This window comes from Purpureocillium takamizusanense, chromosome 2, assembly GCF_022605165.1.
Source record: "Purpureocillium takamizusanense chromosome 2, complete sequence".
Classification (NCBI taxonomy): Eukaryota; Fungi; Ascomycota; class Sordariomycetes; order Hypocreales; family Ophiocordycipitaceae; genus Purpureocillium; species Purpureocillium takamizusanense.
The window spans coordinates 3,229,513-3,253,544 of record NC_063069.1 but is presented as its reverse complement, the minus strand read 5'-3'; the positions used below and the strand labels follow the sequence as shown (position 1 = coordinate 3,253,544).

At 54.3% G+C, this 24,032-nt stretch overlaps 10 protein-coding genes across 10 annotated transcripts; 4 read left to right on the top strand and 6 right to left on the bottom strand.

Annotated features, from left to right (window-relative positions):
• Positions 1 to 1,299: 1,299 nt before the first annotated feature.
• Positions 1,300 to 2,402, top strand: JDV02_002778 (uncharacterized protein; the record flags this gene model as incomplete). The annotated part of the gene is made up of 3 exons (XM_047983849.1): positions 1,300 to 1,369; positions 1,436 to 2,065; positions 2,251 to 2,402. 3 exons carry the CDS (start codon positions 1,300 to 1,302, stop codon positions 2,400 to 2,402), a joined length of 852 nt encoding a protein of 283 aa, XP_047839821.1.
• Positions 2,403 to 2,604: 202 nt separating this feature from the next.
• Positions 2,605 to 3,049, bottom strand: JDV02_002777 (uncharacterized protein; the record flags this gene model as incomplete). The annotated part of the gene is made up of 2 exons (XM_047983848.1): positions 2,605 to 2,627; positions 2,683 to 3,049. The coding sequence occupies 2 exons, from the start codon at positions 3,047 to 3,049 to the stop codon at positions 2,605 to 2,607; spliced, it is 390 nt and encodes a 129-aa protein (XP_047839820.1).
• A 1,142-nt stretch (positions 3,050 to 4,191) lies between these two features.
• Positions 4,192 to 4,527, bottom strand: JDV02_002776 (uncharacterized protein; the record flags this gene model as incomplete). Its single annotated transcript, XM_047983847.1, has 1 exon — positions 4,192 to 4,527. The coding sequence occupies one exon, from the start codon at positions 4,525 to 4,527 to the stop codon at positions 4,192 to 4,194; it is 336 nt and encodes a 111-aa protein (XP_047839819.1).
• A 2,131-nt stretch (positions 4,528 to 6,658) lies between these two features.
• JDV02_002775 (uncharacterized protein) lies at positions 6,659 to 7,990 on the top strand. The gene is made up of 3 exons (XM_047983846.1): positions 6,659 to 7,158; positions 7,210 to 7,340; positions 7,398 to 7,990. Exons 1-3 carry the CDS (start codon positions 6,820 to 6,822, stop codon positions 7,843 to 7,845), a joined length of 918 nt encoding a protein of 305 aa, XP_047839818.1. The 5' UTR covers positions 6,659 to 6,819; the 3' UTR covers positions 7,846 to 7,990.
• A 209-nt stretch (positions 7,991 to 8,199) lies between these two features.
• JDV02_002774 (uncharacterized protein) lies at positions 8,200 to 9,145 on the bottom strand (the record flags this gene model as incomplete). Its single annotated transcript, XM_047983845.1, has 3 exons — positions 8,200 to 8,272; positions 8,321 to 8,844; positions 8,903 to 9,145. 3 exons carry the CDS (start codon positions 9,143 to 9,145, stop codon positions 8,200 to 8,202), a joined length of 840 nt encoding a protein of 279 aa, XP_047839817.1.
• A 1,834-nt stretch (positions 9,146 to 10,979) lies between these two features.
• Positions 10,980 to 11,253, bottom strand: JDV02_002773 (uncharacterized protein; the record flags this gene model as incomplete). Its single annotated transcript, XM_047983844.1, has 2 exons — positions 10,980 to 11,024; positions 11,089 to 11,253. The coding sequence occupies 2 exons, from the start codon at positions 11,251 to 11,253 to the stop codon at positions 10,980 to 10,982; spliced, it is 210 nt and encodes a 69-aa protein (XP_047839816.1).
• A 2,265-nt stretch (positions 11,254 to 13,518) lies between these two features.
• JDV02_002772 (uncharacterized protein) lies at positions 13,519 to 13,958 on the bottom strand (the record flags this gene model as incomplete). The annotated part of the gene is made up of 2 exons (XM_047983843.1): positions 13,519 to 13,623; positions 13,683 to 13,958. The coding sequence occupies 2 exons, from the start codon at positions 13,956 to 13,958 to the stop codon at positions 13,519 to 13,521; spliced, it is 381 nt and encodes a 126-aa protein (XP_047839815.1).
• Positions 13,959 to 15,152: 1,194 nt separating this feature from the next.
• JDV02_002771 (uncharacterized protein) lies at positions 15,153 to 15,677 on the top strand (the record flags this gene model as incomplete). The annotated part of the gene is made up of 2 exons (XM_047983842.1): positions 15,153 to 15,426; positions 15,481 to 15,677. 2 exons carry the CDS (start codon positions 15,153 to 15,155, stop codon positions 15,675 to 15,677), a joined length of 471 nt encoding a protein of 156 aa, XP_047839814.1.
• Positions 15,678 to 16,235: 558 nt separating this feature from the next.
• JDV02_002770 (uncharacterized protein) lies at positions 16,236 to 17,558 on the bottom strand (the record flags this gene model as incomplete). Its single annotated transcript, XM_047983841.1, has 3 exons — positions 16,236 to 16,246; positions 16,426 to 16,975; positions 17,037 to 17,558. The coding sequence occupies 3 exons, from the start codon at positions 17,556 to 17,558 to the stop codon at positions 16,236 to 16,238; spliced, it is 1,083 nt and encodes a 360-aa protein (XP_047839813.1).
• A 3,036-nt stretch (positions 17,559 to 20,594) lies between these two features.
• ASE1 (Microtubule bundling protein) lies at positions 20,595 to 23,852 on the top strand. Its single transcript, XM_047983840.1, has 3 exons — positions 20,595 to 21,069; positions 21,121 to 21,388; positions 21,439 to 23,852. The coding sequence occupies exons 1-3, from the start codon at positions 20,956 to 20,958 to the stop codon at positions 23,322 to 23,324; spliced, it is 2,268 nt and encodes a 755-aa protein (XP_047839812.1). The 5' UTR covers positions 20,595 to 20,955; the 3' UTR covers positions 23,325 to 23,852.
• Positions 23,853 to 24,032: the final 180 nt, after the last annotated feature.

Below are 24,032 nucleotides of genomic sequence, written 5' to 3'. Positions count from 1 at the left end.
TCCAGGAGAACAATCGCAACGGTATGCAATGTGGATTGGCGGATAAAGGTTGAAAAGTTTCTCTGTCCCAAAGGCAAAGGGGATGGGGTTTTACTTGACATCAAACTTATGATGATGAGTGGAAGGCAATTCACTGTCTTGCTCGAGCTAAAGGACCTCGTGAGGTGACGCGGAGTTGACGAGAGCATCAGTGGCCACACCAGCCATTCCGTCACGGCGCGAGCTGCACAAGGCCGCGCAGACCATTCTGCACGGGTGTCCATATCCCGAATTATTCATGTTACCCTGGGACGACTTCATTTGCTCATATAACACGATCAATCGAATGCCTATTATTGGCAGACCGGGGACCACGAGGTGGTCCATCTCAGGTGCCGCCCTTCAGGCGCAGTGGAGTTGCAGCCCGGGGACACTAGGGGCAAAGGGAGGCTGACTTTGGCTCAGGGCCTCGAGTTCGCCGGGGGCATCAGTCCGGCAGTGCAGCGCAACCTAGGGTCAAGGCCCGGGTCGTGCTGTCTGACATTGGATTGACCCTAACACGGCACGCATAGCTACCCTAGTGTCATCGACTCGGCCCCACCTGAAGCATATGCCTAGTGTTGAGATTGGTCAGCCTCCCTGTTTGGGGCTCCCGGTTTGGGATCCCGGTTTGGCCCTTCCTCGTTTGAGTCTGCAGCTATATAGCTGCGCACATCTCTGCAGACCACAGTCATAGTCATAGTCTCTCCATATCATCCTTTTGAGCCTCATTGTGCTGTGCCCCCTTTCTCACCTAGTAATGAGCTCGCCTGTAACGCGCTGTAACTAATCCCACGCCAAAGACGCTGAGGTAACGCTGTGTTGCGAGCCACACATGCCCGTGCTGGCCCATTAGATACCGCTGCCATCGAACGTTATAGGCGGGATCACGATCCTGCCGCGTCTCGCTCGTGTCAGTCGTCCATGATTTCATCATGGCATCGTTTACTTTCTCCCCAAGGGGGTGTGACATTATGCCAAATGGGGCAGCGCACGCAACGAGCCAACAAGGCACTGGCGTCGTGCGTTTCCCTTTCCGTAGGAGCCAGCATGTCGCAACGAGCCATAATGCAGACGTCACACTTGCAATAGTTATTACTTTCACATTTTCTGCTACCCCAAACGTGTATAATATACTTATCGTACCACCTTGTATCTTTTCCAATTTGTATCAAACTGTCGTAAGGATACTTCTTGTCATATTTCACCATTTGAATCAACTGAAAGCGGAGACTTCATCTGTCTATCACCTTTTGCCATAGATTGAAAGCACTGTACAAAATGGCAAACACGAGCGAGCTTTCCAAGGAGAGGCTCTTCGACGTTGAGGGCAGGACTGCCCTTATCACCGGTACGTTGAAGGAACAACCTGCAACCCCTTGACAAGATCGCAAACTTGCTAAAACCGTATTCGCAGGAGGCGGCTCCGGAATCGGCCTGATGATAGCTCAAGCTCTAGCGAACGGAGCGAAAGTGTACATCTGCGGTCGCTCCAAAGACAAGTTGGATCGCACGTCCCAAACGCACGGCAAAGACGCGAAAGGCGAAATCATACCTCTACAGGCTGACATCACCACAAAAAAAGACATCGCCTCTCTTTACGACGAAATGAAGTCGCGGGAAGAGCACATTGGCATCCTCGTCAACAACGGCGGCATCAGCGGAGAGACATTTCCCGTGACGGAGAACAAGACCGCTGAAGACTGGAAGAAGGCACTCGTCGACAACGAAAAGGCAACTTTCGACGACTGGGTCGACGTCTACCGCACCAACGTGGCAGCAACATACTTCACCACCATTGCGATGCTGCCGCTGCTCCAGGCCAGCACGGAACGCAACCCCGGCTGGTCGGCCACCGTCATCAATGTCACCTCCATTTCGGGGCAAGTGAAGACATCGCAGCATCATTTCAGCTACAACGCCTCCAAGGCCGCAGCGGCTCACCTCACACGAATGCTGGCTTCCGATATTGCGGCGACTGGACTCAAGATTCGGGTCAACGCGATCGCACCAGGCGTGTTTCCCAGCGAGATGACTACCAATGGGAGTGACAAGGCTCAAAAGAGCAAGATAGATGAGAAAAGGGGCACAGGCGCACAGCTGATGATGAAGAGAGAGCTTGATGGGCTATGAAGGGAGGAAGAAGAAGAGCTATATAGGTGGCCGAGCGAGAGAGAGACCAGTGAAAGAGCCGGCCAACTGTGAGGCTGACTAACCTATCCATAACAATAGAGAAGGAAAAGTTTGAAGGCAAGGTACCAGCCGACCGTCCTGGAAAGGACGAAGACATGGCCACGGCCGCCTTGTTCGCTTCAGTCAACCAGTACCTGAACGGACAGACCATTACTGTCGATGGAGGATACACTCTTGCAGCGGGCTTGTAATGTCTATTCCAACTTGGTCGTTCATTGGTGCTCAATCGGTTTCTGCACGTACAATCAAGAATACTTCCTTGCGACTCTGTAGATAATGTTTGTTACTGGGCATCGGGCCAGGAGTAACACCCTCGGTGTCACACTACCGTTGATGATGCCATATGCGGATACATCGTATTTGACATACACATCCTCTTCCTCAGCTCACTTCTCACGACCAGGCCCTGTCCGCATCTATCAAGATGTTAGCTGAGTATCCAATCTATCACGCTCAGGTTCTAAAAACTACCTGGGTGGATCGTCGGGAACTCAATATCAGCTCTCGACCGCTTCTTGTGCTCGTAGTCCGTCCCAAATTTTTGGTCTCGCTCTGCGACCAGTTTAAAGTCGAGTTGCCCATCGGCAATGAAGCTCGTCATGAGCTTGGGATCACCAAGTGGAACTCTGTAGCCTTTGTCAGTTTGCCACAAATGATAGACCTTGCCGTAGAGCGTCACAACCTGCTCCATTTCGCGCTTCTCTGCCATATCCCAGGCGGCCTGCGGTACAATCGCGGTGGGCATAACGAGCATTCCAGACTTTACCTCGTAGACGTGCGAGTGCCATAGCCGCCGCTCTTCCTGAGGCAGCGACTCGTATATGCGTGGTGAAATCATGTACTCAATGCCTATCAGGTGTGCGTTCTTCTCGGCCGAATCGTACAGCAGGCACTGACGCACGTCTTCATCTTCGGGCTTGTTACTGGTGCTCTGCTACCAAGGGGAGCCTTCGTCAATCGCTACACTTACTGACGTGAGCACAATAATGGTTGGCCTCAACGGCCCTGGTTGGGTCGTCTGCGTAGGCATGGAAAGCATTGAGGTGCGCGCAGATATTCTCCACGGGCTTGAAGCTCTGTGTGCGATAATGAGCGATAATACGTCAATATTTTGTCCGCAAGGCTCTATTACCTGTGTCATGGATGAGACCGATGTTAGCACCGTGTTAGTAGTGGATACGGGCTCTCCAACGCTGTCGTTGGCAACCGGCGGTGTGTCCATGATCGCGGGAAATGACGACCACAAAATTATGCAGTCGGATTAATGAGCCCATGTGCAGATGTCTTCAATATTCAAGAAGTACAGGACGAAGATGACGTCCCTATTTTGCACAACTGTTACGCCCGTCGCCAACGTCATAATCGCGTCTGTATGAGGCGTTGCTGGCCTGTGCCGCTATCACTAGTATACATATTAGGGAGGTGGTGATTACTGCGCATCGCGTCCACACATCCACTGAAAGGCGAGGGGGCTCAAACACCACACTTAACAAGGAAAAGCAACTGGCATTCAGGCCCAGAAGATGCAGAGTTCCATGTACCCTCGTGGCGACGAGGAATAAAAACCCAGTCAGATATTACGTACATATATCATGAGGACGATAGTGTGCTGCGAATTTGAGTGATAGCGAATTTGAGTCCCAGGCAAGTCTCACTACGTGACGCCCGCCCAGTCACCAAGTCAGTGAACGTCGGTAGATATGTACGCGCGTGGGAAATACGATACGACCCCAGCATGAGGGCATGAATGTCGACGCTGCTATTTATCAGGCTAACATAAGTTCGAGTAGTATAATGGCCCCTGGCGACGCTGTACTGTCTCACGGACCATCCACGGAAATTGACAAATAATGCGTATCGCCTACCACGCTGTGTGGCCTCCATCTATCACAATGTTGCTCCCCGTCATAAAGCTGCTCGCCTTGCTGAGCATGAAAAGTGCCGCGCCTTTGAACTCGTTAGGCTCCGCAAGTCGCCCCATCATATTTTCCCTACACCACTTCTCCTTGAAGCCGGGCACTTGCTCAAATTTTCAAAAACCATCGGTGTCATGATGTGCCCGGGGCTAAGGGAGTTGGCCCGAATGCCACCTGTACCGTCCTCCTTAACGGGGCTGCACTCCATCGCGAGGTTTCTGGCTAGCTGGATGGCAGCGGCCTTTGAGGAGTTATAGACGGGTGAAATCAAGCCTCTGTTGGCTATAGTGCCCGACATGCTAGCAATTAGGCAGATGCTCCCGCGGCATTTATATTTGAACATCATGCGTGCCGTCGCCGATGCAGACATGAGGACGGCCGTGTAGTTGGCCGCAAGCATTTCGTTTGCTTCTCCGGCTCTTCATCGTCCGGACCTCTGGGTTTCGCCGCAAAAAGCCATCAATCCAGTTCTTGCCGAGAGGTTGAAGATCTCCGCCAGCCTGAAGGACCCGGCCAGCGAAGGCCTTGAGTTGTAGATGCGTTGGAGGGAACCCTAGGGCGTCTTGAGCAATAGCCCAGTCTTTGAGATGTCTCTCTTGGTCTTGAGACAGCCTTTGATTAGCTTCTTGAGCAGCTGAATATGTTCTTCGGCCGGCTAAACGATGCTGGAGGGTCTGCCTTGGAACTCCATAGTCTCGAGCAGCCTTGGCCTGACACTCCCCATTTCTCACGGCTGCGATTGCAAGTTGGAGGTTTTCTTGGCTGTATTGGGACCTTTGAGGCATCTTTAATTGCCTCATGAGCTTGTTTGGAAGAAAGCGGTCAATCTGGTATAGAAAACGCGGTCGCGGCGCGTTGTTGTGATGTGCAAGGCGTGTTTGGGCGCGTGCCCAACGGGGGGGGGGGCGCCATCTGCAGGGGTCCGACGTTAGTCGGCGGCCGGCTTAATCTGCTGGATCCCGGCTGCCGCGACGAGACCATGTATTCCCCTGTTCTCGTCTGCAATATCACCAATCAGTTCTTCCAAGTGCTTCCTGTCCTGGACATCCTGCCGACGGTAGTTCAGTGAGCCGCCCCATTCAAGGACCACCTGCCCTTATGCTTCACACCAGTGCTCATCGGGCTGTTGTGCGCGGTCAAGGCAGTAGACTGCAGAGGAGTTAAGCATGGGCCAAGTTCTTCCTATTGTGGCATGGGTACGGGGAGGCATTGACCGTTGCCGCCGGCCTCCACCAGCGCCTCAGCGAGCGAAAGCCCTAGACCTCACGCGCCGCCTGTCACCACGAAGGTCTTGCCGATCAGGTCGAAGTCAGCGAAGCGCTTGCTCCCGACCTCTCTGCTCTTCCACAGGCCAGGAGTAACGGGGCCCACACCAGCAGAACCTGCATAGTGCTCCGGCCTCGCGTCCGGCGTTCCATTCCGCGCCGAGTGTAGCCTGGCTGCGGTCCAAAGTTGCGCAACGAGGGATGGCGCGCCTGAACGTGCGCGTCATGTGAGCGAATGGTCGGAGTCCAGTCATGCGATTCGACAATGCTCTTGGAAATTCATGCATTGTTGCCGAGCTTGAAACGTCTTAGAGGCCAGTACTGAGGAAAAATCGAAGCAAAATGTCACGACGAACAGTATGTAGCCCCTTCCTCGCGTCGGCCAGGTGAGTCTGAGGTGGCGTGGGCTTTGGGCATCAGGTTTACAAGGGCCCTGATGCAGGAACCTGTTGAGGCCGCTGGAGCCAGTCGCTCAGCGGTAGATCGGCGTTCATTTTTGCGTCAGCTGCTACAATAGGGGGCAGCACAGGCCCCTCAGCCCCATGGCTTCGGACAGCGCTCAACAGCGATCCTGAACAGCAATGTTGCTCCCTGACATTGAATGGCGCGGTGTAAGCTTGGCCACGACATACTTGTGAAGGGCTGTGAGCCCGACCACACTGGCTGTACCTTTGCTGGACCGAAAGCACCCGGAGTCCATCGTGAAACTGCTTAAACAGATGGCGTATAGTCAAATACATCTGACATACATGGGGCTCGTTCAAGTCTCAAGGTAGAAGCAGCAGCCGCTGGTCAAGAGCCAGGGCCTGATAGCAGGCGGGTATGCGGCAAAGAAGGATGAACAGTTGTCAAACATATTTGGCGGACTAAAACCAACCCGCATTTTTTTTTCTTTACAAAATACAAGCTAAGAATGAAATGATCAGCAGTCTGGTAACGCGAGCCACGCAGCTGGTGCCCAATCCACAAAATAGCGAGACATGGAGGCCGGAGCAGAGATTCCCATGGAGAGATCCTTAGGGCTCATTTTCAGCACTCTCCAGCAATCAAGGAGCTAGTCGGTGTTGAAGGCCAATTCCACACTGGAGAAGTCCGCTTGACTGACCGGGTGGGGGAAGCAGTAGTGGCGGGACCATGTCAGCGATGATGGTACATCGCGCTCTCGTACAGCCTCCACGGATGTCAGCACGGCTCCTCCGGTCTCGTACTGCCCAATCATACGCTACATACCATCAGCGCTCGATCGTGAGCTTCGCACGCTTTGCCCTGATCAGTCGCCTGGTCGGATGCGGGCTGCCGATCAAACGTCGGCATCAAAGCGGCAGTGCCGGCGCCGTATAAGTAGCAACGTGTTTCTCTTGCTTCACTGAGAAATATCTAGCTACCTTAGTTTTCGATACGCAAACACAGGCAACAGGTATCTTACAATGACTTTTGCGGTCGCTCTCGGCCTACGGGCACTTGCCCTGTTCCTCGGCCTCGTCGGGGTCATCGAAGGCGCCACCGTTCAACGTCGTGCCTCCCCAGGATGCCCGAAGCCGCACAATTTCGTCGGACAGACAAGGGAGTTCAGCTTTGACAGCAGTGGTGGCACGCGAACGTACCGCATTCATCTCCCCTCCAGCTACAAGGTCGGCTCGCCGATGCCTCTTCTGATTGCCTACCATGGGTCCGGGAACAATCCGACAAAGTTTGAGCGGGAGACTCGTTTCTCCGACGAGAGCATCAATCCTGGCATGATCACCGTTTATCCCGCTGGAGTAAACGTGCGTGTCTCCGAAGCTACCTTTCGAGTAAAGGACTAAGCGAGTGAGCAGAAAAACTGGCAAGGCCCAACCTACGCAACGCCGGGAGTGAGCGACAAGGTCTTCACCACGGATCTCGTCAACCGCATCAAGAATAACTACTGCGTTGACGAAGCGCGTGTTTATGGGACTGGCCATTCTAAGTACTCATATGCTCTTTCACATTTTCACTTCGCTTACGGAGACTAACTGTCGGACAGCGGAGCCGGGTTCCTCGGTACGCTCGCCTGTTCGCCCGAGCACGGTGGGCAGTTTGCGGCCTTTGCCCCCATCTCCGGCGCCTTCTACACGGATGTCTCCGGGGACGATCACTGTCACCCTTCCCGCTCGCCCATTCCGATTCTCGAGGTCCACGGCACCGCAGATCCGACCATTTCGTACAATGGCGGGACAGGCCGTGGCGGGCCATTGCCATCGATACCAGACTGGCTCTCCCGGTGGGCTCGACGGAATCAGTGCACCACATCGGACACTAAGGATATTGCCGATGGCGTACATGACACAAAGTGGACATGCGCCAATATCCCTGGCCTTCTTGAACATATCAAAATCGACGGCCACAACCACTCTTGGCCTGGACCAAACAACTCGCCGGTTGACGTCTCGCCATTGGTTATCAAGTTTCTTTCAAACAACTATAAGCCTTAGATCATCCAACATAGCAAGGCGCTGATAGATTGCCGACAGGTGTACATGATGCTCAGCAACGTACAGGTATCGAAAAGATAGCTCTCTAGAGAAGAACTAAGCGAGATATTGTCGGACAAGTATAAAGTAGCGTCCAAGAGACCTAAAAATTGCTCTTTTGTAGTTATGTGCCAGCATACTCCCCTTGCTCCTGCGACCCTCCACACAAACTCCTTGCACCAAACACTGTACGAGCCTCATCCAGAAGCCATGTATCGCTACAACATGCGCACGGCTGCAAAGCCTACAACATACGACCTGCGCTTTTCGTCGATTTCTCGGCCATCTGAATTTCCAACATGTCACGTCAGACGTCTATGCGCGGTAATAGTCCCACCAACTCCACATGCGGTTGATCTGGCCGGTGGTGAATTCGCTTTGGCATGAGCTGAAAACATTAGCATTGACCTCTTTCACCCGCAGAATATAAACATACTTGTCACTATAATCCATGAAGTTATGGATCGGGTCCTGTCCCGGCTGGGTGCAAGTGTCGCGACCAGTAGGGCATCCGTATGCGGCAGAGGACTCTGCGGGAGTATCGTCGACATAGTCGCCGCCGCCACAACCTCCCTCGAAGGTATGAAGCAGTCCCATCCAATGGCCGACCTCGTGAGAAGTGAGTTTGCCCTGGTTCCACGGTGAGTAGGAGCCTCCAGGCATGGTTCCGACATGCATGACGCAGCCATCCCGAATGAAGTTGTTGTCGCCGTTGTTGACTTGTGTGGGATACCAGCACCATCCAGTGTTGCGCGTGAACATGTTCACAAAGTAGTACAGGTTGAGATCCTTGTATTCTCCCTTGCGAAGGCGTTTCTTGAGGTTCCATTCGTCATCGTAGCTCCTGAGACGGGCATAGTAGGGGTCGATGGTGTAGTCGACGTCACGAAGGACGAACGAAAACCCGGTCGATGCAAAGTTGGAGTTGAGCATTTTGATTTGTGCGTCAATAGTGGCTTGCTGAAACACCCATGTTAGCTTTACTCCTTCGCAACGTGTCTCGAGTTTGAATGCTTACGTCCACGTAGCCCCCTTGAGAGGTTCTGTCTTCAGCAATGATATGGACATAAGTGTTGACTTGCGCCTGGGCGCGCTCAACCAGAGCCATGGCAGTGGCGTTTGCCTCTTGAACGCGGAACTCGTGCAGAGTGTCTAGAAACTCCTGCTTGGGGGCCTGGACGGCGCATGGCGGAGTTTTGCCAACGGCAGCCTCAATGGCAGCCGGTGCCAGGAGGGGCAGGAGAGCAAACGGCAGGAACATTCTCGCGCCTGATTTTTAACTAATTGAAGGTATGTATGGTATTTTCAGTGAGCCTGGAGAGAAGCGTGTTGTTGCCTCAAATCCAGGGAGCTTCACTGGCTTTTATATCTTCATCATGCTATACACCTCTCATTGCTTCTGGTGCACTTGCCTATTACAACTAGTAGCAAACATTTGGGACTACACTACCTTACTATCTGGGAAGTTGCTAAAACTGCAAAGCCTTCTTTGCCTCGTTCAAGATGGTGACTAAACATCTAATGCTTACTCTAGGGCTCTTTAGTCTCGGCCAAGCCTCCGTGTGACGACTCTGGCTAGGCACCTATCACTTGATTACGGTCTATCACCGCGCGAGAGTAGAGTTCTGAACTGGTGGCTGGACCTTCCCGTCCCTCCAGTCTACTGCAACGCTTCGTAGGAGTCCTAATGCCAAGCGAAATACACTGCAAGCGATTCCGAGGAGTCGCCATCACACGTACCATGGTTAATTGAGCTCAGAGCAGAGGAGAGGCGAAAAGCCTTATCCAGTGTTGCATTGAGATGATGGGCGGCCCCGGAGATGCTCCCGGAAGCTAGTTTCTGCCACCAACTAATCTCTAAGGTTAAATCATGCACTCCAGCAACTCAAACGTGGGGTTAGAACCGGCAGATTGTCACGCTGCACGTTGCAGCGCGCTAACTCGACCCACCATGCTGCCTCGTCGATTCACCTTGTCGTGTTTTCAGCCTTTATCTAGTCACACCACCCCGGACTTGAGCGAGAGGCTGGTCCGACCTTCCGTTCGGAGAAGTCCACTGGCGTAGCGCTCCAGCTCTTGGCGGTCCCGAGCCCTCACCTGCGCAATTCGGTACGCCTCAAACGTAATCACCAGGTCCAAGTCGTTCAAGACCAGCTTCTGTTCTGACCTTGGACCAACTCAGTCCAGCAATCCAGCAGCTAGTCCACACGCATGTCCGCTTCCAAGCGGCTTTACTGCCACATGTCTCGCAGTTCAGACGTCGTCGTACGCCTTGCATCGTCACCATCCCCGATGTCATGTACGAACCGAAGCACAGTCAGACGCGCAGTGATTCAAGATGTTGCCCGGTTTGGAAGTTTCATGGTTTCAGTCGGCTCTACGAAGGCCTCGGCATGGCGCGCGGTACACACGGCAGGAGGTGACACATTAGTCGTCCATGATTGCAGCTCACCAAAGGAATTTGTCGGTCCTGTCGGAAAACGCGTTTTCATATGCCTCTGAAAGATGAAGGCCTCGGCTGCTGAGAGTCTGGAGCATCTGCGGAAACCGTCGTTTGCCACTGCTGGGCGTTCCTCGCTTGGCAACCCTATGCACTCACTATGAGAGGCCTTCCCTTCAGACGCTGGTCGACCGTCGAGCCTCATCTGTTGGACAAGATTGAGGAATTCACGCCTTTCCATCATGTTGGCTCAAGGAAGAGTAGTAACTCAGCCGCAAAACCCTCCAATTTGATATGTCGTAATGCGATGACGAGATGTGATGTTTGTTCGACCATCTCCCGAGGGTCTCTACATCCTCCCTTCCCTGGTCAAGGCATTCTTCCCTCCGTTGGCCTTCACGGCTGATGGAATGAAGCATGGGAACATAGAAGTGTCTTAGGGCGAACACGCCAGCCTAGCGACTGGATCCCGCAGAGCATGTGCACGTCCAAATAGGACTTGGGGTCAACAGGGGCCGGGTATGCTGTCCTCACATTTCTGCGTCATTTCGACCATCTCGGAAGTAGTCTTAGAGCTCATAAGTCTCTTATAGATGCGAATGCGCCACTCTAAGGTCATCAGTATGGGATGTGCTATCTGAACACCACCTTTTCTTCATTTGGCCACCACAGGTGAAGGGGCCTTAAAGTGGCTGTCGGCCTGCATAGGCAGTTAAAGGTATTACAGCCGCCGCAGGCATTATAGTACCGTACGTATCACAAACATCGGGGGCATCGCAGGCATCACAGGCATCGCAGGCATCGTAGGCATTGTAGACATGGTAGGCATGATAGGCATCGGAGGCATCGTAGACATGGTAGGCATGATAGGCATCGGAGGCATCAGAGGCATCGCAGGCATCGGGGGCTGCCGTAGTAAGTGACGCCATCGCGCCATGTACAGTACAGCATTTGCCCATTTCGAGGGCCTTAAGGCCTAGCACGTTGACTAAATCGAAAGCAGGTTGTGTCCAAAACACTGCTGTCTCTACGACCTTGTAAGTCACAGAACAATGACCAACCACCATTCTCGGTAAACTCATAATTTGGAAGAGGAAGGTGCGTCCACCCTTAGGAAGCCGATTCGAGAAGCGTTCCTGCCGAACCATAGCTTCCGAGAATTTTTCCGAATCCGAAAACCGGAAGCCCTCTCACCTGTATACAACCTCAACAATGACAGTTACCCTCGCAACAGGGCGATGAGACATAATTGACCGTTAATTGACCCTTGGAGACATCATTGCCGGGATTCACTGGTATGGAGCCACACTGCTTGCACTTTTAAGCAGTTAGCATCCTTGTGCGTCCGAACAGGAGGAGATATCTTACGCCATGATCAATCAGTCCTTGAAGCTGGTTATAAGCATCCTGAGCAGAACCTGAGGCGCCACTCTGATAGAAAGCGCAAACGCTCCCCTGCGAGCCGTGAGAACAGACAATTTGCTCTTGAGTAGCGGTCAGTGGTCTGACTCTCTTGTGCTGCGCCCTGGGTCTGACCTACGGCCTTCTGAGAACCGACGATCACGACCGCCATCCGCGATGAGGACGCCAACTTGCTCGCGAACGGTGGTGAGAGAGGCATTATTGAATGAGCAGACGCCGCTTCCTCGGCAGTTGATGCCGAGCGCTGCAGCGCTTGAGGCCAAGAAGAGGATGGAAGTGAAATGCATGGCGATTGTGTAGTCTTGCAAGTTTGAGATGTCGTACATACATGGGGGGTTATTTCGTGAGGACAAGGCCTTTTATGGCGACAAAATATGTCCCCGCTGTCACCGTTTCGTCCTATTGGGAACGAAAGTACTCTTTGTAATGGACAAAGCCCAAAGGTCCTAGGGAATGCCCCATGGGCACCTCTTGGTATTCTAGCTGCAGGCCGTCTGCCTGCCGATACCAATGGAAGTGCACATGGTGCCTGTTGCACGCACAACGATCGACGACCTGGCTCCTTATGGCGCAGACCTTCCAAAAAAGCCTAGTTTCGGCCCGTCGCCAAGTCTCTCGCCTTCAACTCAACCCGATCTTCAAGAAGCCCAAATATTTCCACCAATTAGTTATGTAGCGGCGCTCCGGGCGCAACATACGTCATGGGGTTCATGGCGGACAGTGTGAAGCTCGGGGCGGCATTTAGGTGTCATCGTGCCGGCATATTAGCCTCTAGGTTTCAGCTCCGTCTGGCTCTCGACACGAAGGAATCGTGGCTTGCCACGGGCGTCTTGGCCTTTGCCGCGAAATAATACCCTGACGGGCAGAGGTTCTCCGTTGGTAATCCATCGGCATGCCTAGCGCGGAGGATCGAGGCGGGTGTGGGTTCATGTAGCTCATGAATCACCAAGCAGTTCGCGTACCGCCCACGCCCGATACTCCGACAGCGTCATCGGCTTCTCGTCGCGCCGCTTTGCCGGCATTCATGCACCTTGACGGTGATCGCCGCCTCGAACCCGGTGACACACGGCAGTTTGTGGGGACGTTACTGAGCCGAGTCTCCCCTGACGTCAGTGGATGGGATCGTGCTAAATTAGTGCTTAGCGGCTCCCACCAGCGCGGGCGATCTGATATCATGACGCACGGTAGAGGTTCCTTCTGGTAATGAGGGGTTATCCACGAACCGAAGTGGTAATTCGTGTCTGGCAAGCAGCATGTCCCTGATTCCCGCTGGAGTCGCGGCTGATGCTGCCAGCTCGGGGAGACGCTCTGGAGAAGGCGTGAGATTCGATCACTACATGGCAGCCGCGGGAATTTTATTGCATCATGGAGCTGCGAAGTACAGCATACGGCCAGCACCCCTGCCCAAGAGAAGGCAGATGCCCTCCCTGACATGCACTGTACGGAGTTCTTGCGCGTCGCAGCGACCACGACTCAACAATTTTCTGCAAAGAGGCTAGAGTTCATTATGTGAAGGTCCATTGTCCATTATGCCTTCCCTTTTTGCGCGTTTTGCACTGCAATGACCTGTGTTATGGATAGGTTAGTCAGCCTCACAGTTGGCCGGCTCTTTCACTGGTCTCTCTCTCGCTCGGCCACCTATATCGCTCTTCTTCTTCCTCCCTTCATAGCCCATCAAGCTCTCTCTTCATCATCAGCTATGCGCCTGTGCCCCTCTTCTCAACCTGAATCCTCGTATTGTGTCACGTGCCCTATATAACTCGGTGACCCGACTAACACGCGCCTTGACAATGAGGATCACCAACGACATTGACCGTGAGCTCGCCGTTCTTCACATCATTACCAGGCTGGGTCGGTGTACTACCGCACTTCTTGCACTTTTTTCAGGTCCGTTAGCATCGCGAGGTTGACAGTTGTGCGGTCTCTTGTCTCATACCCCGTGGTCAAGCAGCGCTTGCATGAAGCCTGAGGCCTGCTCAGCGGTCCCGGTAGCGCCGTTCTGGTAGAACGCGCAGAGGGAGCCGGTGCAGGCAATCTGCTGGCCCGTGTTGTAGTTGCGGTCGCGAGGCTGGATGCCGTCGACAATGGCCTTGAGGTTGATCAAGTTTCCGGCCGCGCCGTCTGACGGACAGAGCCCGGAGCCGCGGCAGTTGATGCCCAGGGAATTGGCAAACCCCGCAAGGGCAAAAAGAATCGCAGCCGAAGACTTCATTCTGAAAGAGATTGAGGAATCGAATTGGTGGTGTTGAGTTGACAGACAAGTTGCAGATGGGACAGAGTAGCGACGACTGACAAGTCGATGGGCACGCTGCTGGCTTTTACGTGACGCCCAAGCAGGCTCTCAGAGCAATACTATGGCAAGCGCGTCCCGAAGTAAGTTCTTCCCTTGGAGGCCTATGGATTTCCCTGTGCTTGTGCGGTACGTGCTGCTAGACGAATCCCCACGGGGGCTGGAACAGCTCGTGGCACACTCTTCTGCAGCGCTACGAGGGCCCGACGATGGCAATGGTGCAGGCCAAGCTTCTTGCCGGCCTTGGTACCGCGCCGACTGTTCTTCTTAGCCATCCACGTTGCCATGAGGTCCAATTGCCAAAGCGAGTGCCGATCAAATACTCCTAATGACTTCATAATGGATCCTTCGTCTCTGTTCCCCGGCAATGTGCGCCTTGCAAGCGCCTTGTTTAGCTATACTGTGGTCCGACGCTCTGGAGACTCCTGAAGTCCTATTGCAGGAAAAATTGCGTTGCAGTTCCATCGTCGCCCCAGCTAGCTGTTCCACCTGATCCTTCGCCCTAGCTATCCCCGGAAAGTCTCAGGGTTGCTGCCTGAAGATATAGTCTAGCGCACGACCAATGATGCAAGACTCAAGATGCCTCTAGAGGATATGCAGGAACTGTTCTTTGATTATCTACGCCTATGAATTGGCTCATGAATTCTGCCCCCTTCGTTTGTCTATTTGGGTACGAGAACAAAATGGGGGTGCAGGGGCAATGCAGCGCGTCTCGATTATAGCCAAAGAGGCAACCAGAGCTTTTAGAGAACGCACGACAGTATTGAGACTAAATGGGCTGATTTGATTGCATTGTGTCACGCCCATCCCGCAATGTTCAGTCCTTCGATCCCGTGGTGTCGGCACCCCCGAGATCACCCCCGTGTCCCGATCTGCCGTAAAGGTTGCAAGCGGGCCTTCGATCTTGCGCTAACGCACAGATGGTGCAGCTAGTCGACATCCTTCGCTACGTATCATGGTGAGCACCCGGCGACAACGCGTCCATCGAGGTGACATCAAATGTTCATTGAAGGTACCGATACATGCTGGAAGGGTGGCCTCATCGACTAGTAAAGCCCCCGAAGCTGGGGCATGAGAGCATGTGTGTTCATGCCCACGAGCTCAACCAGGCATCGTATGGCGGGAATAAATACGCCTCTGCTAGCCGCCCAGTACGCCTTCGCCCTCAACTGTCTCCTGAGCCAAGTCGCAGCGTTGTCTATTTGCAAGCTCGCCACCATGGTCACCGTCACCGCTCTGGCTGCCTTTGTCTCCGGCGCTGCTGCTCTTGGAATTAATTGCCGAGGCAGTGGTGGCTGCACCTTCAATAACGCCAAGCTATCGAACGTCCTGACACAGGTCAAGCAGATCCAAGCACAGGGCAACGGAAGACACCATTATGGAACAGGAGGTAGGCTGATACGTTTCTCGACCGGTAGTTGCTTGAAGGCTCACCTTTTTACAGTCCAGTTAGCCTGCGATCAAGGCCAGTACTCGTCTATCTGCGCCTTTTATCAGAATGGTGCCAGTGGCACTGCAGATCGTGCCGCGGAGCTCCTGCAGGGCCTCATCGATCACGGGTACGAGACATCACTCAAAACGATGAAAGTAACTACTGACAAGTATGCGGAGTTGCTCGGAATGCGGATCCAACCCGAGTGAGCCAGGAAATGACGTTTCAAAGGGGGAACTGACTGTGAATATTGTCTCGGCCCCATGCTGCAAGGGCGCTTGCACGTGCCCGATATAGAGTTGATTATATGTAGTCAGATGGAGAACAGATGAATGACAGGGAAGACCCTGAAATGTTGGGCAACTCAGGTCATGCGCCGGTCGTGACTGCCATTGTGTCATGAGTGTGCGCCATGCTTCGGCGGCTGCGATGAACTCAGTGGTGGTCTCTGTGACAGCTACCAGACCGCTGCCACCATCGCTCCTGTTCTTGCATCTCCTTATGTTGCCACGGCTCCTCTGGTTACCGCCGCTCCTCCTATCAATTACCTTTGGCCAAAGTGGTCGCATAGAACAAGGCCCTATCCGAACATGCCAAGGGAATCTTCCAGTCTCGCAAACCCACTTGTCTATACCTTAGCCCGTTCAAATCGTTGGTATCTTGCCTCCCGCCAAACGGGTCCCCATTTACGCACGATGATTATACTTGGACTTGCTGCAGCGACGACCAGAGCCATGAACAGATAAGTGAATCCATATCCCCAGGCGTCAATGATGTACTGTACCACGGCTGTGCCAACCGCACTCAATGTCGCACGTGTCAGGTTGAATGATGACGAGACCCTCCCGGGATTCATGGGATAGAGGTCAACTAGAAGTGTAGTGAGGATGGATATTGGCCCAGCCAGCCCCATGCCAGCCAGAAACAGGATGATCAATGGGGCAGCAAGGCTGGTACCAGAGTCGACGACCCAACCCCACACCGCAATAGTGATGATGGCAAGGATAGTCCAGGGCCACATCAGGTCCAGACGGGCCCTCTCGATGGGGAATTTGCGAAGGTCCTCGCCCCTCTTCCGATCAGCGGACACGCCCACAGTCTTGGCGACTCGAACATAGTTCCAGTTAAGCAACTTGCCTACCACGATGGACCCAAGAACCGAGCCCATCGCGAATGGGATATAGCAAAGCCCTACTTGGAGATTGTTGAAGTTGTAGCGTCGGCGGATAACGTCTTGTAACGGTACCAACATGGCGTAATTGGCCATGACGAAAAGCGACATGAAGAGCATCAACGGACCAACGTCTTTCTCGAAAATGATGCGAACCGCAGCCCAAATATTGGGGATGGGAACCTTGAGTGATCGCTTCCTCGGTTCAGGCAGTGGGTGCCCGTGAGGGTTTGACTCAAGGTCACGCCTTTTGCGATGCCATTGAACGGAGGAGGTGACAGATGTGTTGAGCCTCGGAGGCGGGATCGAACCGTTTCCAACGATATTCCGAGCCGTCTGAGGACCAGTAATTAAGTTAGTTACCAGAAACAGTCGTCGAGAGGAGAACAGATCTTACCTCGGGTACAAATGGCATGTAAATGACAACAAAAACGCCAGCCGCAATGACGAGGAACCAAAACGTGGAACGCCAGCCCAGAAACTGTGTCAATATGCCGCCCAGGACCGGCGCCAGCGCCGGCGCGAATTGTACGCTCGCCTGCACGGCCGTGATGTAGCCTCCACGCTCTGCGCTCGTCGTCAAGTCCGCCACGACGGCGCTGCCAATCGCCACAGTCGCGCTGCTGCCAGTACTCTGCAGCGCGCGAAGGATCATGAGGGCAGCATAGTTGTTCTGCAGCGCCAGTCCGATGTTCGCGCCGAGGTAGATGGCAAACGTTAACATGTAGACAGGCCGGCGACCAATTTGGTCGCTCAGATCGCCGAAGAAGAGAGGCGCGATAGCCTGCATGATTTGATAGACAGTGACGGTAAGATTGAGCTCGCCGAGAGACCGGTGATAGGCCTCGGCAATTGGCGTGATGGCCGGGAGATAGACAAAGGAAGAGAATGGCGAGAAGAGAGTTGCGAATACGGTCATGATGATGACAAAGGCCTTGACTCTGGGCGAGAAGACCGAGTGAAGCGGTCGCTCATCGGATTGCGTCTCTGCTTCAAACTTCTGAGCCGTATCAGAAGGGGAAGTTCGGTTTGGGTCCGCTGTGGGATTGCTGTTCGAGACATCTCGTTGTGTGCTGCCAACCGGTGACGAATCTTGAGGTATCTTGTCGCCCTCATCATATAGATGGGGAGCGCTCCTCGCATCAGCCATTACCTACTTCCTGTTTACTCGATCAGCTCTGCTGCACGTCAATGACATCCGCCCTGGGCGCGCCGCGTTTAAGTAGCCTCCCGACTGCGGGCAACAGGTGAGAACCCTCACCTTGCTCATTCCAGCGTATTGCCGTCTCCAAGTCATGAGGACTCCGCCCAGTTGGCAACAACGTTAACTCCGAGATTTGATAGAGGAAGGCTTCAAAGCAATTCATAGCGTTTGGTACTTCACTGGGCGCCTGCGCCGGGAAGACTGGGGGAGCTACAGGGAGGTCGCCCAGGCGGACGGTTTTGGGTTTGCCGATTCGGCACCGACGACACCGCGATCGCCACTTCACGGCGCGCGCAACCGGCACAAATATGGTACAGAGGACTGGCTCTGACTTAGATATGCAAAGCGCAACGGCGGGGCGCTTATTTTGTGTCTAATGCGAATGTAATGAGTTGGTGTGTTCATGTTCCTAATGAATGACAGTCCTGCACTTTCATGCTCACCCACCACCAAGCTGACCATCGACGACGACTCTTCCCATGTCGCTTTTTCAAGAATTCCAGTATGGAAATTCGTTGCATTGAGGCGGTCTTCGAAGCCGACTAAACCGCATTCTTAGATACGCTCTACGAGGTGAATCTCCGAAGGACATGTAATGAAAGTGCTTCGATGTGCTCGGTCTGCTCCAGTCGGTGGTTGACATTGGAAGTGGGACCAGGTTCTATGACATGCCAGCACAAGACCTACGATGTCTGTGATGCCTGTGATGCCTCCGATGCCTCCGATGCCTCCGATGCCCGCGATGCCTGTGATGCCTGTGATGCCTCCGATGCCTCCGATGCCTCCGATGCCTGCCATGCCTACCATGCCTATCAACCCTACCATGCCTATGATGTATCAAATCTAGGTTGATTATAAAGGTGGCGCTGTAATCATCGCAAGCATATGGCCTGTCGTGGTCGTATATGTATACACGTGGTGTATAGTGAATCTTCATCGCGAGTGTCCTCGGGCGGATAGGTACCGTCCATCCTTCTGTATGCAAACAGAAGCGTGCTTCCTCCCGAGGTCACTCACACTCCGGCACTTCTTGCCGCCAAGATAGTAGACTAATTTTCTGAATCACATTATCCTAAAAGCCTTGGTCGAGCTCGGTTCGAGTCGGGATACAAGTCGCTTTTGGATAGTCGCATTTATAGTGAGGGTAGTTTATAGTCTACTGCGTATCTATAGCGTATATCTCCAGGTCTTTTCGTTCCCGGACTCCGCAAGGGGTGAAAAAGGCTCTTCGTAGCGTAGCTTTGGTCTACTTCATTAGGAGCAGCGGTACACTCACAGGACGCAAATGGTTTTCGTCTACTGGCCGTTGGCTCGTGTCAAAGACGTCTCTCGCCTTGCTGGGGTCGCCTTGCTGGACGCTAATGCCTCCTGCACGCCAGCCGCACGCTCGTGCAACATGATCCACTCAGCTACCCTAGTGAGGTGCCGCAATACGAGGTTGAAGTCGTAACCTAATCCAATATTCATCCCAAACGGGATCTCGGGGTGCGGGGATGGTCGTGACCCGGAAGAGCCGGCCGGTATTTATACCGAGGGTCCGTAAGCATGTTGTTAGAAGCTGCTTTTATTTAAGCTTATGTTCATCCCGAGAATGGTATGAAGGCGAAGAGAAGCCAAGAACCCTGCGTTGTTTTATCAAGCGGTCAACGACTTGACTAGAAGATAAGGGATTATCAATATCACCATGAAGGCTCCATCGATTGTCTATCTTGTCGTCGCAGTGTACGTTGCCGTCTAAAGCTATGTTTACGAATACCGGCTGACTTTGCTCACTGCCATAGGGCGTCACTAACTTCTGCCACCAAGTCAAGTGAGCTCCTTTCACAGCGTTGTAAGGACCGAGGAACTAAGTGGACCAGCGACGAGGACCAGCAAATGTGATCCCCGAGCCTGTGTTCCGACCGTGACGGTCAACCAACACCTAAAGCCGTCGGATGGCTGCACCGTGCAGTGCTCGACGGAATGGTGCATTGAAGATCGTGAGTAGCCAACGATCATAATCAACTACTATCCGTGTCTCCATGGTTCTCATGCGTGTTGATGCAGGACTCGTCACTCTACCCTGCGGTTGCACCACGGCCAAAAGCGTCGTCACCAAGACCCACACGTTCTGCCCGACGGCGCCATGCTGGTCCTGCATGACTGGGTTCCCGTTTACGACGACAGCGGCTTGTCCAACGTCCACGTCGACAAGAAAGTGAGATGATTTGGGTGACGCGGCAGCATGTGTCAGACCTCAGGCTGCGCGTCTGAGTCCGTCTTATCCTTCGATAGATACCAAGACACATCGAAGAGAGCAACAATACAAAACACCGCCGCCACAAAGTAAAAGTGCACTTGCGCCAATCAAGCCACAATCAAGCGAGGCAGTCGCGTCGAGAGGCTGGTGAGGCATGTTCGTTTGCGTGAGGACCAGCCGCTCGCTATCTCATACGCGAGCTACGCGCCCTAGATTCTCTGCCTTGCGCACGCGGGATTTTGTCGCATCGGTGATGCAGTGGGCCATGCGAGCCAGCGTCGCTGCATGCGAATTTCGTCTGCATGTGCATGCAGTACTGTATCGTCAAATCGCCAAGCGCACGATGGGCGCAACGTGAAACGGCCGCTGGTGGCCCGCCCCGCCAAACAAAGACAGCGCCATCATTGGTGGGCCTAGGGGTTGCCTGGACAACACTTCCACGGGCGGAAAACAGTGGAGCACCTGCCCTCCCCCCCGGATGTGAGGCTGTTCCTTCCCTACATCGGCTCAACATTTTCAGATCGCCTTGATTGTTGTCTCACCCCATCTTCTTCTTCCTCCCTCCACCGCCTCGCCGAGCTGCAGCAAGACGACTGCCGTAACCGTGCATTTATCTTGGCCTTGGATGGCTTGCGACGGCGACGCGCGCCCCGGACCTCGATGACACGACCAGCGATGCACATGTAAACAAGCATAAGCGACGAGCCCCGCGCGTTCACCATACTCCACGATCAACACCGGGCCAAGAGCCATCCGTCATCCACTGTACATACCAGCAAACAAACCAGGCCGGACTGGGTCAAGCAGACACGACCCTTCTTTCCGGCTTGCACTTTCACGTTCCACCTCCGCCTTCGCGCGGACACGATCACAATGGATAACTCGAGCTACCTGTCCCAGCAGGTCCACAGCAGCATCAATCAGCTGCATGGCCTGTTTGACGAGATTGGCGTGCCCAATCATGAGCGCGAGTCCCGGGAGCAAGAGGTGAGTTGCGCTCCTGAGAACGGGGGACGCGCCATGCTGACAACTCGACAGCTTTTTGAGGCTCTTTCGGAAGCTCTCAACAACCAAGTTCGCCTCGTAACGGCGGAGAAGAAGGAGATGGTTGACGAGGCCAAGAAGATCATCACCACGATACGGCAGATGGAGGCCTCTCTAGACGACTCAAAACCATCACGACGATCGTTTGATGAGAACGACGAGTTCAAAATCACATACCCTCTGACGAGGTGCCTCCAAGTGCTCAAGGAGAAGCACATACAGATCAGCCGTCTCCATAAGGAGCGTTTCGAACAGGTCAAAAGTGAGTGTTTTCGTCACATAGCGAGTCGCTCTAATTGCTGACACTTGCAGAACTCGTCGACGCTCTCGAGTCCTATTCTTCTCACCTCGAACCTACGTTTGTTCAGGTCGCCCTCCCGCCTTGCGAACCAAACCAGTCCATACCTCCTACCTTTGACCTGTCCCCATCCTACGTCGACCGCCTCGATGCCGAGTTCACACGAGTCTATGAGGAATACACGCGCCGAATTGCCACGGTTCAGACCCTGTCCAACCACATCATCCAGCTCTGGGCCGAGCTGGGCATCCCGCAGGCGCAGCAAGACGGCGCCATTGTCAAGAACTACCGGGATACCCCCGAGCAGCTTGGTCTCCACGAAGAAGACATTGGTCGGCTCCAGTCGAAACGTGATCGACTCGCCGACGAGAAAAAGAACCGCGAGCGCAAGTTGCGCGACTTGAAGGCAGCTGTCGAATCTCTCTGGGTGAAACTGGGTGTTGACGAGGGCGAGACCAAAATTTTTCTCAACCAGAACCGGGGCTGTGGTGTGCGACAGATCAATGAATTCGAGGATGAGCTCGCGCGGCTGAACGAGTTGAAGCGGCAGAACCTGCACCTGTTCGTCGAGGACGCGCGCGTCAAGCTCCAGGATCTCTGGGATGCGCTGTATTTTTCCGAGGACGAAATGCTCGATTTCACTCCGGCCTTCTCTGATGTCTACAGCGACGCCCTGCTAGAGGCACATGAACGAGAGGTCGCAAGACTTGAGTCGCTCAAGGAGCAGCGAGCTCCAACGCTGGCTCTCATTGACAAACACAAGCAGCTCATCAAGGACCGTGACGAGTTGGCAGCCTCCAGTCAAGATGCCTCGCGACTCATGATGCGCGGTCAGAAGGGCGAGAAGAGAGACCCCGGCAAGCTTCTCCGCGAGGAAAAGATGCGCAAGAGGATAGCAAAGGAGCTGCCCAAGGTAACAGTCGAGGTGCGCAAGACACTGGAAAAGTGGGAGGACGAATACGGCCGACCGTTTCTCGTGTTCGGTGAGCGCTACCTCGACGAGTTGGAGGTCGAGGAGACCAAGAAGGCCGCGCCGTCGGCACGTTCCAAGACGCCCGCCGGGCCACCACCGTCAACGGCAAAGGCCCCCAAGTCGGGCGGCCTGACCAGGGCCAACAGCGTCAAGTCCATTCCCCCACGAACCATGACCAAGACACCAACTGCGGGCGAACGGACGACGAAGAAGCCCGCAGCAGGCAATACCAAAGGAAGCCCGTCCCGAATCCCCGCTCGTGCGCCGCTGTCCAATTTGAAGCACGGAAGCAACTCGCCAGAGCGTAACAGGCCAGAGTCAAGAGCCGAGACGCTGCGAAACGGCGCTCCGATTCGTGCCCCGCCGCCCAAAATGAGGGATCTCAAGTCCGTTCCCGAGTTGGAGACGCCAATGAACCCCTACAAGTCGGCCGGCCTCGGAAGCATCGTCCGCCCCATGGAGCCAGAGGATGTGTACGACGACAGGCCGCAGGCGGCAATGGTGACGCGGTCCAACTCGACGCTGTCTGGACGCACGGCGACCAGCTACTACGACGATCAACCATATGATGACCGGTATGATGACCGGGACCGGTACGAGTACGGGACAGTACGAGGGTACCCGCAAGCTCCGCCGCCGCCGCGGCAAATATCCAATACGTCGACGGCCGTGTCGAACTCGGAGAATTGGGAGACGTACGATGACAACAGCGAGCCGGAACCGGACGTGTCAGAAGAATACTACGCCAAGGTCAGGGCGGCTCGGGGTAAGAGGTATGAGCCGGAACAATGCCCTAGGCCCAACAGCCAATCCAAGCGGCTGCGCGGCGTCCCTCCGCCGGCGGGCTACAATGGACCGGTGATGATTGACCACGAGGGCAACCGCGTGATCTCGGGCAGCGAATGGACCGATGACGATGCATTCTGAGGAGGCACCCTGACAGCGGCGAAGAACAGGGCGCTTCCACCTGGGCTGCGGTCACGGCCAAGTGCGTTCATACGAAGTTCACGACGATGCCGGACATCTCCGTAGCAGTCAGGGTCCGGAGCGACACAATCTCCACGGCCCATGGCGATTGCAATGAACTTGCTGCTGCATGCTTTGTTGTCTACCCTTAGCTCTGACAGACTCGTCTGTCCCGAGGATGTGGGGCCTGTCCCTACTTGACTTCTTGTGTGTATTTGATGTATTTACGGGAACTTGATTCGGCAGGGTGTTGGCGCGTGTTTTTGGAAGGGCCTGACCGGCGATTGAGGATTGGAAAGGGGTGTCTTCGTCCATTGCCAGTTTGGCCTCATTGCCGGAACGGCGCGATAATGGGGCGAGGCTGCAGAGCGGCGTTGCGCGACGGGAGATGGCGGCCCGGCGTTTTGTTGTTAGTGTTGTTTGCTTGTCTAGGACAGCTGAGGCGTGACTTGCCTGCACACCCGCCGTGTTGCAATTGACAAGGTTGGCTTGTGCTTATGTCTACTGGTGTACAGTATATGTATGTGAGTGTGCCATGCGAGGGTCGGTGGGAGGGACAGCTCTCTTCGTGCGGCGAAATGCCTGCAAGTGCCAAGAGCGGGACGCTGGAGCGGCTCACGATCGATACGAGGAGCTCAACAAGCCGTTACATCACTAACGGCCCACGGT

Excerpts from the sequence above, each read along its gene's own strand:
- ASE1 (XM_047983840.1), top strand. The coding sequence starts at position 20,956 with ATGGATAACTCGAGCTACCTGTCCCAGCAGGTCCACAGCAGCATCAAT. Across the intron at positions 21,070-21,120 it reads GCGAGTCCCGGGAGCAAGAG|CTTTTTGAGGCTCTTTCGGA; the intron begins GTGAGTTGCGCT and ends ACAACTCGACAG. Across the intron at positions 21,389-21,438 it reads GCGTTTCGAACAGGTCAAAA|AACTCGTCGACGCTCTCGAG; the intron begins GTGAGTGTTTTC and ends TGACACTTGCAG.
- JDV02_002775 (XM_047983846.1), top strand. The coding sequence starts at position 6,820 with ATGACTTTTGCGGTCGCTCTCGGCCTACGGGCACTTGCCCTGTTCCTC. Across the intron at positions 7,159-7,209 it reads TTTATCCCGCTGGAGTAAAC|AAAAACTGGCAAGGCCCAAC; the intron begins GTGCGTGTCTCC and ends GCGAGTGAGCAG. Across the intron at positions 7,341-7,397 it reads TATGGGACTGGCCATTCTAA|CGGAGCCGGGTTCCTCGGTA; the intron begins GTACTCATATGC and ends ACTGTCGGACAG.